We start from the raw sequence: 14727 nt of genomic DNA, 5'->3' as shown, positions 1-14727 counted from the left end.
CAAGACAGTGTGCTATTGACGAAAGGACAGACAAACAGGTCAGAATAGAGAAGCCAGAAACATGCAAATCAATATAGTCAACTGACAGTGATATAAAAATGATTCAATGGAACAAAGATGGACTTTTCTACAAATTTTCCTGGAACTAGTCATCACCAAACAAAAAAGAAAAAAAATCTAGACACAAACTTTACACCCTTCACAAATAATACTTCAAATGGATCATAGGCCAAAATGTACACAGCAAGATATAAAACTTCTAGAAGATAACATAGGAGAAAATCTGGATGGCCTTGGATACAGCAATGGCTTTTTAGATTACAACATCAAAGGTACATTCCATGAAAGAAACCATTAAAAATGTCTACTCTGTAAAAACCAAGGTCAAGAGACTGAGAAGACATGCCACAGGCTGGGAGAAAATATTTGCAAAAGACACAACTGATTAAGGATTATTATCCAAAATACATAAGGAACTTTTAAAACTCAACAGTAAGAAAATTAATAACCTGACTAGAAATCAGGTTATTAGAAAACAGGACAGAAGACCTGAACAGACACCTCGTGAAAGAAGATACATAGCTCACAAATAAGTAAATGAAAAATATGTTCAACATCATGTGTCATTAGAGCATTTCAAATTAAAACAATGATGAAATAACTTCACACCTACTAGACTGGCCAAAATCCAGAATAGTGACACCACCAAGTACTTACAAGGATGTGGAACACTAGGAATTCTCATTCACTGCTAGAGGAAAGCAAAATAGTACAATCACATTAGAAGACAGTTTGGTGGTTTCTTACAAAATTAAAAATACTCTAGCCATATGACCCAGCACCCTCACTCCTTGATATCTACTCAAATTAATTGAAAACATGTCCACACAAAACCTGCACATAGATGTTTACAGTAGCTTTAGTCATCATTGCAAAATATGGGAAATAACCAAAGTGGCCTTCAGTAGGTCAGTGGACAAATTATACTACATCTGGTCAACGGAACAGTTTTCAGTGCTTAAAAAAAAACTGAGCTATCAAGTCATTAAAAGATATGGAGGAAACGTAATTGTATAGTTCTAAGTGAAAGAAGCCAATCTGAAAAGGCTATATGGCAATGTACTACATGATTCCAACTATAGGACATTATGGGAAAAGGCAAAGCTATGCAGCTAGTAAAGATAACTGGCTCCCAAGGCTAGGGGGGGAGAAGAAATGAATAGGTGGGGTACAGAGGATTTTTAGGGCAGTAAAACTATTCTGTACGATACTGAAATGGTGGATACATGTCATCATACATTTGTCAAAACCCAATGAACGTACAACACCTAGAGAACCCTAATGTAAACTATGAACCCTGGGTGATAAAGTTGTGTCAGTGTAGGTTCATGGATTGTAACAAATCTACCACTGAGATGCAGGATGCTGATAAGGGGGTAGATTGTGCATGTGTGAAGACAGGGTTTGAATGGGAACAACTTTTTGTACTTTCCACTCAAATTTTCTGTGAGTGTAAAACTCCTCTAAACATAAAATGCATTAATAAAAATAAGTTAATTAAATACTTATTATGAATAATTAATAACAGATAAAAATAAATTAATATAAATTTTAAAAGTCACAAAGGACCACACACTGCATAATTCCATTATATAAAATGTCCAGGTTAAGCAAATACAGAGAGACAGAAAGTGGATTAGTGGTTGCCTATGGCTGGGAGTGGGGGAGGTAGAGGAGTTGGGGGATTATGGCTAGTGGGTATGAGGTCTCTTTTTGAAGTAATTAAAATATTTTAAAATTGATGATGTTGATGGATGCATATCTCTTTGAACATACTAAAAGCTATTTAATTTTACACTTGAAATAATTGAATTATGTAAATTATTTCACAATCAAGTTGTTAAAAATTAGCCGTCATGAGTAAAAATAATGCTATGATTAGCAGATACCATTTGCTTCATTTGGTTTGATTGGTTTGTTCATTTATTGGACTTACTAGATTTAAGCCTCTTTTTGACAAGTCCTCTTTTTCAGAATGTATTCATGAGCCTTAGCCCCACCCTCCTTTGCCAAACAAAACAAAACCGAAATTAAAAGCTGCTAGTTCTTTCCTCCCCCTCCAGAGATGAGACGTTTCAAATCTGCAAATCACAGATGCAGGTAAGTATGTGTTATGGAAATTAATAGTGTGGAGGATCTGAAGGAATTGTAAGCAATACCGAATGAATTATTAGTGACTCTCAGAACTTTCTTTAGAGATTTTTTTTCAAGTATCTGTGCAAGTAACTGTGGATTTTCATGTGCTGGTATGCATACAAACATATTGTCAGGTACACAAACATACATGTTAATGTCTCTTTCGAGGTAGCTTACAGTTTTCAACTGGCTAACAGGAGGGTGGCTGCAATGGTGGAATCCCAGCATGTCCTAAGATCAACAGCAAACAACTGACACCCCCACCTCAGGAAAAAAGTCAACTCCTAAGAACTGGAGTGATATAATTTTATGGAAGTTTTGTGGGAAAAGAAGATGAAATTCATGGCAAAATCTCCCTGAATTTCTCCTTAAATATCTGCATCTCTCCCAAAGTTTCTTTCCCAGTGGCACCAGCCTCTCTAACATTTCCAAATGTTCTTATGTAACCCCCTGGAACACTAGTTCTAAAATCTCCGTAACTCTCTTAAAATTCCCACAGCTTGAATATCCCATTCAACCAAAGTTATGAAAACTCTTAGGAAAAGAAGATAGATTTTTTTGACTATGTGAAAATGAAAACTTTTATTCTACGAATGATATAATAGACCAGTTAACACAAAAGTGACATATTAAAAGAAGATATTTCCAGCGAATTAACTAAGATATAATTAATAGCTTGACTACATAAAGATCTACTGTAAATCTGTAAAGCAATACAAAGTTCTGAATTCTGATGGAAGAAATGAGCAGAGAATACAAATTTGCATTTGCTGGATATGGCCAGTACACAATGTGAATTTGTATGTAAGTGATGGATTTCAAGTTGTGATCTTAAGGAGAATACTGTCCAACGGACACAAGAAATAGATGAGATGAAAATCTACTATACGTAAATGTAAATTTCATTACGTTGTTTCTAGAAAAAATAAAATAGGTCTTATCTGGCCAATGGCTGTCTTGAAGCTGTGTGTGCTTTGTCACTGAAGCTTTTTGAAGTCATTCTCTATTGGCAGATTTAAAATAATTTGTTGAATATCCTTCTGTACAACAATACAGGCAGCTGGGCTTTTGTGAATTTCTCTAGGTAGAAATTAGGCAATTTTTTTCTATTTTCTACAAAAGTAATCTTGCATTTCATAAGTCAGTATTAAGCCCCTAATTTTCTTGATTTGGAGGAGTCAGTTATAATTCTGACTCATTTCTTAAGTATCTAATTTATTAATAAGCAAAATGGAGAGATTGTCATTTTACTATTAATCTGAGAAATGAGAAACTGGTGATTATGAGATACCACTTCTCAACCATCTGTTTGACAAAGTATTTTAAAAAAAATAATGTGTGGAAAAGAATTTCCAAAGAAACAGACGCCCTCCTGTTCTGTGGATGGGCACATAAATTGCTGCAGCTTTCCTGGAGAACACTTTAGAAACAACCCTACCACTAGTGACAGTAGGAGTAACCGTAATAATAATAACAACAAAAACAGCAGCAGCTAACATGTGCTGTTCTAATTATTTTATATATACCTCAGAATAAAGTACTATGATTGTGTCAGTTTTACAGATAAGAAAACTGAGACAAAGAGATAAACATCAACAGTGCATAAGAGAATGAAACAGCTTTCAAAAGCTGAAATTCTGAGTTCAGATGTTTTAATGCTGCAACTATATGTGTAATTGAAATCTTATCCAGCAATTCCATACCTGAGCAATATCCCCAGAAAACTCCCTCAGAATTAATGACAAGGTGTCATTATTCTTTTTTCAAAATACTTTTACCTAACCTTTTCCTTACCTGGTTTCTTACTCTAAGCACTCTCAGAACTGTTTGAAGTGGAATCAGATTGTGAGTCATTTTAAAACCATGGAAAAAATATAAGAAAAATTAAAAGTCTTACAATATACAGCTGTTTTATTTCATTTAGGAGCACTGAATTTTTATAATCTTTCCCCTTCTCTCTCTCCATCTACCCACCCTTCCATCCATCCATTCACCCATCCATCCTGAGAGTACTGTAGTTGTCTTTATTAAGCCATACGTACTTGTGCAAATTATTAACATGTATTTTACCTATCTTTTGAGGAATCTTTTTGCCCCATTATACTTTTCTATTGGTTACTTTTGATATATAAGTAAGTTATTACTTTATTTAAATTTATCTTGTACCCAAGCAGTTGCCTTAACACTGATATTTAAAAAAAAAAATTTAGAGTTGATACTCCTGGGTTTTGAGTAGCCCTAATACCATTTCATCCTCAAGTAATGGTAATTCTGTTTCCCATTTCTAAAACTAGACTTTTTATTCTTGTTCATACCTTACTGAAATGGCTCAAACACCTCCAAATGGTTTTACCGTAATGGTACTTGTTTGTATCCTGTCTTGTTGCTGATTAAAAATATTCTTGGTATTCCCTTTAAAGATATTTTTGAGACATGGTGGAAGTAGTTTTCTGTTCCTGCAGTTGGTCATTAATTTTACCGAATGTTTTTTAAGTGCCCAGAGAGAATATAGTGGTCTATTTTATTATATTTATTGGTATGGTGCATGCATATTTCCCAGAATATCACCTAGTACTTATGAAAGGTTATCCTTTTAATATGATGTTCAGTCATTTTTGCTAAAATTTAATTTAGGTTTTCATACAATATTCATGATATCGATTTAGATTTACTAATTATTTGCTATCTTGCCAGGTTTTCTTCTCAGGAATCTGTTTGACTTACAAAATAAGTTAAAATATTTTTAACTTTTTATATCATCAGATAGTTTATATAACAACTTATTTGTTTCCTAAAAACTTGAAAAAATTTACCAGTAAAATTCTAACCCTAGAATCCTCTTTTGGGGGAAGGTGGTTTGATTTATAGTTTCTCATACTTATGGATCTACTAAGGTTTCCTGATGCTTGTTAATCTTGATAATTTATTTTAACCCCCAAATTTTCATATATATGACTTAACATGGTATACTCCTTATTTTTTTTTTAATTCTTTGTTATCTGTTATACTCTCTTTCTCACTTCTAATTTTAGTTATTTTAACTTTTATTCTTGCTTAATAATTCCCAGAGCTTTTCTTTTACTTTTGGACATTCCATCCATCCATCTATTTCTTTTTCCATCTCCTTTCTATATCATGTTTTGTTATTTTTCTTTCCTAAAATTCATAAGAGTGTGAAAAGAATAAAAAAGAAAGGTAGTTTCTATTTTTAGGGCAAAATTTTTGTGTGTATCTTTTACTTCCATTACAATATAGTACTAAAATTGTCTTTTTCTAATTTTTGGTAAACTAATCTGTTGATGGTTGAAAGAGGAGGTCTCAGACTACATGACAATTTTGTTTCTCATTTTTCTCTGCTTTTGACTTAATATATTTTAATGGTACACCAATTAGAGTATTATATGATTGTTTTACCTTCATGGCAGAGCAAACTTTTCCAAAATAAATTTACCCTTTTTACTTTTGATGTTTGTCTTGAATTAAATTTTTTTAATTAACAATTGCCACTCTTTCTTTTTATTGAATTTGACTGATAAATACTTGCACATCTTTTCATTTACAGCCTCAGTTTTTATTGTAGCTCTGTTGTTTTATGGGTTTTAGTTCAAGTTATGTGTTACTTGGTTTGACTTCTGCTAGTCTTATAAATTTAAAGCTTACAGGGTTTCCATTAGGGGTGGATCTGGCCCATTTATCTTAATAAACATTGTATTTAATAAACACAGCCCTGGGATACCAATCATACTTTAAGTAGGAACCGAGCCTCTCTATGCCTGGCTGAGCAAATAATCAGTTAGGGAAATAAACTCTACTTCAACTACTTTGTGCATTTCCCTTTTTCCAACAGACATTGGAGTATCCTTGTTTTTTTAATCTCCAAATAGCTTTTGGGAGGGGCTGGGCTTCAGGGATGTAGGCACAAGATGAATAATAATTCTTCTGGTCTAATCCCTAATTTTTATGGGCTTATTACTGGATATACTCTCTTAATGATCCTTCGAAATCAGTTGATGTTTTGAATTTGGACAAGATATAACATTTATAAGACACTGTAAGTGGGAGCTGTTTAGAAAGGTGGCGTATCGCCGCATGTAGTGTTTGGAGACTGCTTTCACCCCAGATCTGTATTTAAAATGCACATAAAGAACTTTTACAGAATTTTGTGCTGTAAAAATAGCTGTTATTTTCAGACTTTTAGTCCTCATATCCAAATAATTCTACGAAATAAATCCAATCAAAGTGACCAGATTGTATTATTACACACAAACGATTTCTTTCAAAGATATTCTTTTCCACCACAAAGAGCTGGGAAAGACATCAAGCCTCAAGCTCACATGTAGCTGCTGTAGCTGGAGTGAGATTGTGGCCTGTGGGAGATAAATCATGCTGAAGTCAGCCAGTCCAATGAATAGCAGATTGGTTGTCACTGCTAAACCTCTTACTGCTTCCTGTGACTTTTATCCACACACATTCTAATTCATCATAGATCCAATTCCATAAAACGTCTGTGAAGCTGTTCAGCTTGGCTCTATACATGCTTCATTTCTAAAGTATCTGCCCCACATTAGGCTTATCAAAGCATATCCATTTAAACAACCTTACAATATACAGGGAACACCTGGTGTGTTTTGGTTCAAAAGTTTTTATCTACACTGACTCTCCATTATATAATATGTCTAAGTCCAAAAGTTAGCTCATCAAGGCAAGTCAAATTATTCCTGAATGTTCTTAAAAGCATACTTCAACTGCCAAGCCCTTAGATCCTCAGGTACCAAATCATAATGTTCTTTCATTTCTCTTGAATTTTGGGCTATTATCTCCTCTTTCCTGTCAGTGGAAGCTTAGGTATATTTAAAAGCAGAGAAAGATGTTATATTGGGTACCAGGTGAGTGATGCAATCTCTTTCTCTGTCTCTCTCTCTCTTTTTTTTTTTTTTTTGGCTGAGTGCATGGAGTGGAATTCTGTCGGTTAAATAAGGCTATGTTAGAATGCCACTGTATATGTATTATTGGGACTGTGTCACTTCCTATTACTGTGCATGTTTGAAATAAAAGTGCATACATGTAAGTACATACATTCTTACCTACATATGCACAACTACATATGAAGATATCTAGACACAGGCCGAAAGGAAAGAGAATACTGTTCCTGGAAGAGGGACCAGTACGGGCAGAATCTTGTGGTGAGAGGGAACATGGCAAATACTAGAAACTGAGGTGAAAAGAAACCAGAAAATGGGGAACAGAAAGTGCAGTGACTCACACGAGGACATCATCTAGCAAACAAGAGAATCTAGAGCTCATGTGTATCTGAACACAAATCCCCTGCTTCTCTGATTAAACCACACGGTGCCTATAAGCATGATTTGCTTGACAGTAGACCTAAGTGGAAGCCTTTTACTGCTGCCTTATTTAAACAACTTTGATTTGTCCCACGGAAACCGGCCTGTCTGACCCACACTTCGCCTCTGTGATGTGTCAATTTGCTTTAGACAGTTGGTTTAATAAGCTTTTCTGAATGTTACGCGTTCTGACTGGGCAGAAACCTGTAACTGCTGTTGAGACAGGAGGGAAAAGGGCAGGACACAACTGTCAGATAAATGAAGAAGGGGCTCAGCCGTGAGGATGTGATAAAAAATGGCTGGAACTGGCTGAAACCAAGAACACTGAGAACAGTCTGGTCATTGACCCTTAGCTCCTTACACCCTCATTATAATACTAAAAATCACTCCCCCTTATGCCATGACAGCTCCGGGGCGAACCATAAAAGGCCAAAAAGTGGGCAGTGGCCCAATTCCTGAAGACGCCCACCCTTTCCTGAAATAGCAAGAATATTCCTCCTACTCCTTAGCGTATGAAATTACTCAGCTCATTAAAACCAACAACCCCATGTCCTGGGGCCACGCCCACTTTATCTAAGAAGGTCCGCATTCACCCCACTTAATGTTTCTCTCTCTAAATAAACTTGCTCTCACTTTACCTTGGCTCGCTCTTGAATTCCTTCCTGTGTGAAGCCAAGGCCCCTGACTTGGTAGTGTGTCCCTTGGTAGCGGACTTGCACGGGTCCTGGGATGTGACATTTCCCCCTCCTGTAACACTGCCGCCACACTCCTGGCGTGATGTACAGGTCCTCACAATAGATCTGATCTAAATTGTTGGAGCTTCTTGAGCTTTTTGGATTTTCCCCCCAAAACGTTTTTTCAATGAATGAATGAGTACTGAATATGCAGAGTACTCTCAATGACAAGTGGCTGAAACAGCTGAAAGCTGTAAGTCGGATTTTCCATTTTCTGAACTACCCCTCCCCCTTTAAACCTGGCTCTTACACTACCCAGCTTTCTAGGCAACTTGCCCACTTCCTGGCTCCTCCTCACATTTTGCTGCTTTTGAAATCAGGGGCTACATCTATGAACATCCTGGGATAAAAGAAACGCAGACTCTCTAGGTATCAAGTGAATGCTGCAATGAATACACAATCAGAGGATAAGAGTTGTTCTAAGATTCCCTCCTTATGCAACAGAAAACCAATTTACTTAATTGCCTGTGCTTAAGGGTAATGTCATCTTGCATGGCTTACTGTTTCATACTGATGAGAGAATATTGTTACTCATGACACAAGTCAATAAAAAAATTCATAGGCCATGAAACAGCATGTTAGAAAAAGAACAGAATTGGCAAGTGACAGGGTTAATTCATGAAATTTCATGTTGCAATATGTGACTTCCGTAGAGATGACTGACCTTATGTAGAACCTATCAGTAGTGCAGAAGCAGTTAAGTTACATTATAATCCTGAATATTCTTAATTCCAAGATCCTCTTACAGAAAGCAGCCATCTAGCTCAGTTTTAACTAATGTTTCTTTAAGGATGTTTAATGCATACTAAAATCAAACTACTTTGGGTTTTCAGTCTTTCAACATATATTTCTTTAGCATTAGCTCAGAGTGAGGACATTGTATTGGATTAGATACTATCAAGAATTTAAAATCCAGGAGATCAATGAGATACAGTTATCTACATTTAACAGCAAAGGTAACTAATGTTTCAAATCAAATTCCTCATGGATTAAAGTTGGGACAAGAGCTGGGTTACAGAAGGAGTCTTTCCCCGATGGGATAAGAATCGTTTATGAAAGTAACGTTCTAGACTTTTCTGCCTTCCCTTGCTTTCTCTCCAAGGAAAGGCAAATGATAAACCCTAAGTATGGAGAAAAGAGTTGGCTGAGAATACTGGCATATGCCCTAGCCTGTTCTGATAGAAGAAATAAGTGACTTAAAAAAAAACCAAACATTTAAAGCAATAGTGAAAGAAATGTTAATGGGTTGTAGCAATTGGTGAAGTTCTTGAAAGCCTTCCATCAGTGAGAACAACACAGAAAACTAGAATTTTGAAAGTGGAATAAGCTAGATGACAGAAAATAGAGCTGGCACTGAAAGTGCACTTATTTGTGGCTAGGGATCCAAGTGCTTCTAAGTTGGGTGCATCACTCATCCAGCACGTAGATGTGTTCACCAAACCGAAAGCTCTCGTGATGAAAAGTTCTCTATTTTGGGGATTTTTATGGAAGATTCATCACAGAGGCCTCATCCGAGTTAACTCAGTCCCCAGTTGCTCTCCTCTTCCTGGAGGATGGGGTAGGATGGGCGGTGCTGAAGCCTCCAACCTCCTATCTTGGCTTGGTCATTCCCGTGAGCATCCTGAAGCTATCCAGGAGCCCATTAGAACAAAAGATATTTTATCACCCAGGAAACTCCAAGGGTTTTAGGAACGCTCTGCCAGGTACCAGAAGCAGAGACTAATAGAGTCTAATATTTCACAACTAGGCATTTGGATTTGAACATATCTTTTGAGGGGACATCATTCAAGTTCTGACACCACCCTTTTAAGCTGCACACATTCCTTGTACATTGATAGCCCTATGTATACACATACATACATTTAATAAGAAATATGTATCAAATGAATATAGCAGAGTTGACCATCACGCCACTGTGTCCTTAAGAAGAAAACCCAGACTCTCCTGTGATGCACCACTGACATCTTAGCCAAAATGAATGAAGCTAACTCTGCATCAGTGCAAACAGGCCTACAAGGGAAACTGGCCCTGTGATTCTGGGGTCACAGACATGTGACCAGGTCTGAGGCCTACTGTTAGTCTGTGTGGTCATTGAGTGTCACTTCTTAACAGTTCTCCTCAAGGTGTCCACTTTTCCTTCAAATATGTAATTCTTCCTCACGTGGAACCATCACTAATGAGGAGACAGAATGGAACAATAGGAAGTATTTATTTGAGGACTCACAGATCTCAGTTTGAATGTAAATTCCATCACTAACTAGCTCAGCAACCCTGGGCGAGTTAACAAACTCTACAAATCCTTAGTTTATGCACATGGAAAATGACAATTCTTACCACTAACATCCTGGGCAATTGTAAGGATTAACTAGGATGAAGGGCCTGGCCTGACACATAGGAGGCACTTAGCAAATGTGACTTCATTCAACTTCATTAACACGTCATGTTGAAAATAACCACCTGTAGAGAATATTTTCCTTCTATGGAATCCTAACAACAAAAATATTGTGCAAAATATTTAATATAAACACAGCAAACATCAATTTTAAATAAAATTGTAATTTATAGGTTGAAGTAAATGTGCTTTTTCTGGTAATTACGATAATAAAATTAGATCACAACAGAATCAAAAACCTCGATTCACTCATAGAACAAACATTACTAGAGTATCACATACGTGCCAGATGTTTCTTTAGGGACAATATATCAAAGACACGTGTGAAAAGCATGAGGAAAGCGTCACAACTTACCCCACCGACTTTCTCAAAGTGAGATCCATCTTTCTTAAAATCTGTGAGGGCACCATTGAAGTACCAGGTAAACATGATGTCTAAAAGGGGGTCGTGTTGCACCTGACAGGGCAAAATGACACTTTCGCCCACCGATACATCCATATTAGATGGTGCCAAAGTTATTCTCGTTGGTTCTATTGGGGAAATAACAAAGTTTTAAGCACAACTTCAGCATTTTTTATTTCGATGAAAGCAATTTTCACAGATTGTTCATCTAAATTACAGTATTTTAAGTTTGTAGAGATATCTATATGTGTGTGTATATATATACCTCTACATAATTAAAGGCCTTCAAGATTAAAAAAGACATTTTGATGCAGACCCATAACATATTTCATTGGATCCACAAATTCTTGTTAAAAGAATTAGGTTATCTAAATTTATGGGATATATAAGTCTAAAACTTGAAGTCACCTGTAAACAAGAGTTATAATACCACTACAAAATCAATTTCATGTTAGTGTTACTGCATCATGAAATACAGGAGTAGAAATAGAAACCACCATATTTTCACCAACTTTGAATGACTGGAAAGTGCATCACTACCAAAATTTAAATAGACTCAGACTTCTGAAAGACTACATGGAAGACGTTTAGAATAGGTACAATGAGAGGAATGGTAAGTTAGAATGTAAATTGACTTGTTTTTTCCCCCAATGCAAATGTCCACATGCCCATTTCTTTCCCCATCATCACCACAGCCCTTCCATCCTTTGTGAGTTAAACTTCTCTTGATTCCTCTTCTCCATTGCTACTCCCCATTTCTTTGCTCCATGTTGCAACAAGGTCTTCAAAAAAAGTCATTTTTTATGTTGTCTACAGTTTCTCTACTTAATTTCTTCTTTAACTCATTCTTGGCAGGCTTTAGTACCCCCATCCCGTCTGCTTTCATCAAGGTCCTCAGTGATCACTTTGCTGCGAAATCCAGTGGTAAATGTTTTGACCTCCTCTTACTTTACTGACCTTTTAGCAGCATCTGCGACCGTTTTTCATTATCTTCTCCTTGGTACACTATCTTTGCTTGGTCTCTGGGACACCAAACTCTCTTCAATTTCTCCTACCATGCAGGACTCTCCATTTCTGTCTCTTCTTGAGTCCCTTTTCTTTTCCTAAATCTCTCAGTGTTGGACTGTCTCAAGCTCAGCCCTTGATTTTTCATATTCTTTAACTTCACTCACTGTCTTGGTGATGTTACCGAGTCTCTTCAAGTCAAGTACCTAACCATATGCTAACAGCACCCAAATATATACATCCATCCTCCATCTCTCTCCCCAGATTCAGATTCATTTATCCAACTAGCTACTTGGCACCTTCACTCAGGTGTTATGATAGACCTTACTGTTCACCATTATTCCTTTCAGAGCACACAGTAGGATTAAATTCTCAATGCTTCTGAACTCAGGCATAGCCAAATGCTATGCTTTGGCCAATGAAATGTAAGTAGAGTGCTATTTGGCACTGGTAGGCAGAAGCCTGGAAGGACTAATGGGCAATTTGACACATCTTCTCTCCTCTTCCATGATGATGGGCAAGGTGCCAGATGGTGGAGGCACTGGGACACTTCTTTCCTGAATAAAGACAGCAGAGCTGATCCCCCATGGACTTGGAGCATTAGCAAAAAGTAAATCTTTGCTATTTTAACCCACTATCTTGGATTTATTTACTATTGCCGAATACTGTGGTCCGACTTACAGATAGAGGCTAATAAAAACTTTACATGCAACACATGCAGACAAATCTGACCCTCCTCCACCTCCCAAACCTGTACAACTTCGGCCTTGCCCATCTCAGTTGTTTTGACTGTTATTCTTCCCTGCAGGCATCCCTCTCTTTCAGTCTCTCTGACCTCACATCCAATTTGTTAGCAACTCCCACTGACTCTGCCTGCAGAACAGATGCAGGATCATATACCTTCCCAACAACTGCTCTGCTGCCACCCGCATTCACGCCATTAGCACTCCTGCCTGGGTTACTGTGATGGTCTCCTGAGATCGCCCTGCTTCCACCCTTGACTCTCCACAGTCTCTTCTAAACAGAGCAGCCAGAGCAATCCTTTAAAAATGTATTTCCCATCTTTTCACTCCTCTGCTTAAAACTTGGCACCAGCTTCTACTTCAGCTAAAACCTGAAGTCCTAATAAGGTCTACGAAACCTCTACAGGACTGTCCCCAAGGAATCTATTAACTCCTTCATGTCTGAGAAGTTTTTGTTCACACCTCTCCTTCTCAACAAGGCTGATTCTCATCACTCTGTTTCATGTTTATGTCTCCCATACACTCCTCTGTATTTTCTAATTATTGGCAACTTTTTCCCTCCTAATAGTTTCCTTGCTTTTTATTCCTACTGCTTATTTCCCTTCTACCTCTGGTAGAAGGTAAGCTTCACATAGACAGCATCTTTGTACCTCTGTTTACTGATTAACCCAAGTACCTGGCACGTGGTAGGTGCTCAATTTCTTTGAATGAACGAATGAACAAAATATATCCACAACTCTAAGTGACTCTTATAGTAGCAAGGATTATTCCATGGGCTTAAACATCTCCAGGAAATAGCAAAGACAAGAAATAAGAAAAAAGTGTACCCAAAAGATGTGACATAAAAGAATAGCATAAGCTAAAAGCAGACCAGCAGCATGTACTATTTGTAATTCTATTGCCCGTTAGGCCTGCAGAGGTTTAACTCGTGTGTTCCCTGGTGCACACTGTGGTATATAAAGAAATATCAAGAATCGTCTCTTGACTTTCACTTGTTAAAAATAACACAAGTGTAAATACAAGTCCTACCTTCTTGGTGCACTGCATGTTGTGAAAAATATTTTGCTTTGTGATGTTAGGAACATAGCACCCAGTGCATCCCTACGTAAGGCAATCTTTAAGAGCTGCACCTACCTGTAACCACCAGGTGTGTTGTACCATTTGCTTTCCCAAACTGGTTTTCTGCTATGCAGGTATAAATTCCAGCATCAGCTTTGGTCACATTGGTAATTTTGAATCCACCATCTTTTAAAAAAGAAATCCTAAAGGAAATACAAATGGGACTAATAAATGTAGAGTCATCACTTTTTTTTTTTCAAAATGCATAGAAAAAAATTAACAGAAGTATTGCCTTAAGCTTTTATTTTTAAGGCTAGATAAACCAGCCCTTAGACTTCTTGGGAATAGAGCAAATTAAAAGAAAACTTGTACACACATGCACATAGCTGACTTAAATAAGACGCTTTACCAATTTACTAATGCTTCTTGACATTTTCACACAGCTTTACTTCACAGCATTACTTAACAGTACACCTGATACGGGAGATGCCTTTATCAAATAACTGTGAAATGTCTTCCAAAAGCACATGGTGAAGTAGATTACTCATGGGTTAGCCTTATCAATTTGGAGGAAAAAAAAAAGCAGACATGACACTGTTTCCCCTAAATCTGAAACAGCATATGAGAAATAAGAAACTCACTGGCCTCTCATTATGAACCAGAGAGAGTCACATTTAACGTAGCATAAATCCAAAGTTTGCAACAGAACGTACGCATGGTCACCCATGAGCTACAGCAAAGAATCTGGGCAACACAAATGCACATCATATTAGAGTTTCTAAACATACATCAAAAGTACTTAAAGCTTTTGCATCTAACTAATTAACTAAGGGGAATACAAATGAGTGTCTTA

The 14727-nt window shown here is 37.0% G+C and overlaps 1 protein-coding gene across 3 annotated transcripts in view; it reads right to left on the bottom strand.

Moving 5' to 3' along the window:
- The window catches only part of CNTN3 (contactin 3), a 299939-nt gene that overhangs the window by 47963 nt on the left and 237249 nt on the right, over window positions 1–14727 (bottom strand). For all 3 annotated transcript variants that reach the window (XM_045507068.2, XM_045507069.2, XM_010970589.3), the window contains exons 12-13: window positions 13950–14077; window positions 11020–11195 (exon numbers count right to left, since the gene is read on the bottom strand). In XM_045507068.2, the coding sequence (XP_045363024.1) occupies window positions 11020–11195; window positions 13950–14077 (304 nt within the window). The remainder of the gene's footprint in view (window positions 1–11019; window positions 11196–13949; window positions 14078–14727) is intronic.

This window comes from Camelus bactrianus, chromosome 17 (genome assembly GCF_048773025.1).
Source record: "Camelus bactrianus isolate YW-2024 breed Bactrian camel chromosome 17, ASM4877302v1, whole genome shotgun sequence".
Taxonomy (NCBI): domain Eukaryota; kingdom Metazoa; phylum Chordata; class Mammalia; order Artiodactyla; family Camelidae; genus Camelus; species Camelus bactrianus.
Note: the sequence above shows the minus strand (reverse complement) of the source record. Positions and strands in the feature narration are given on the sequence as shown.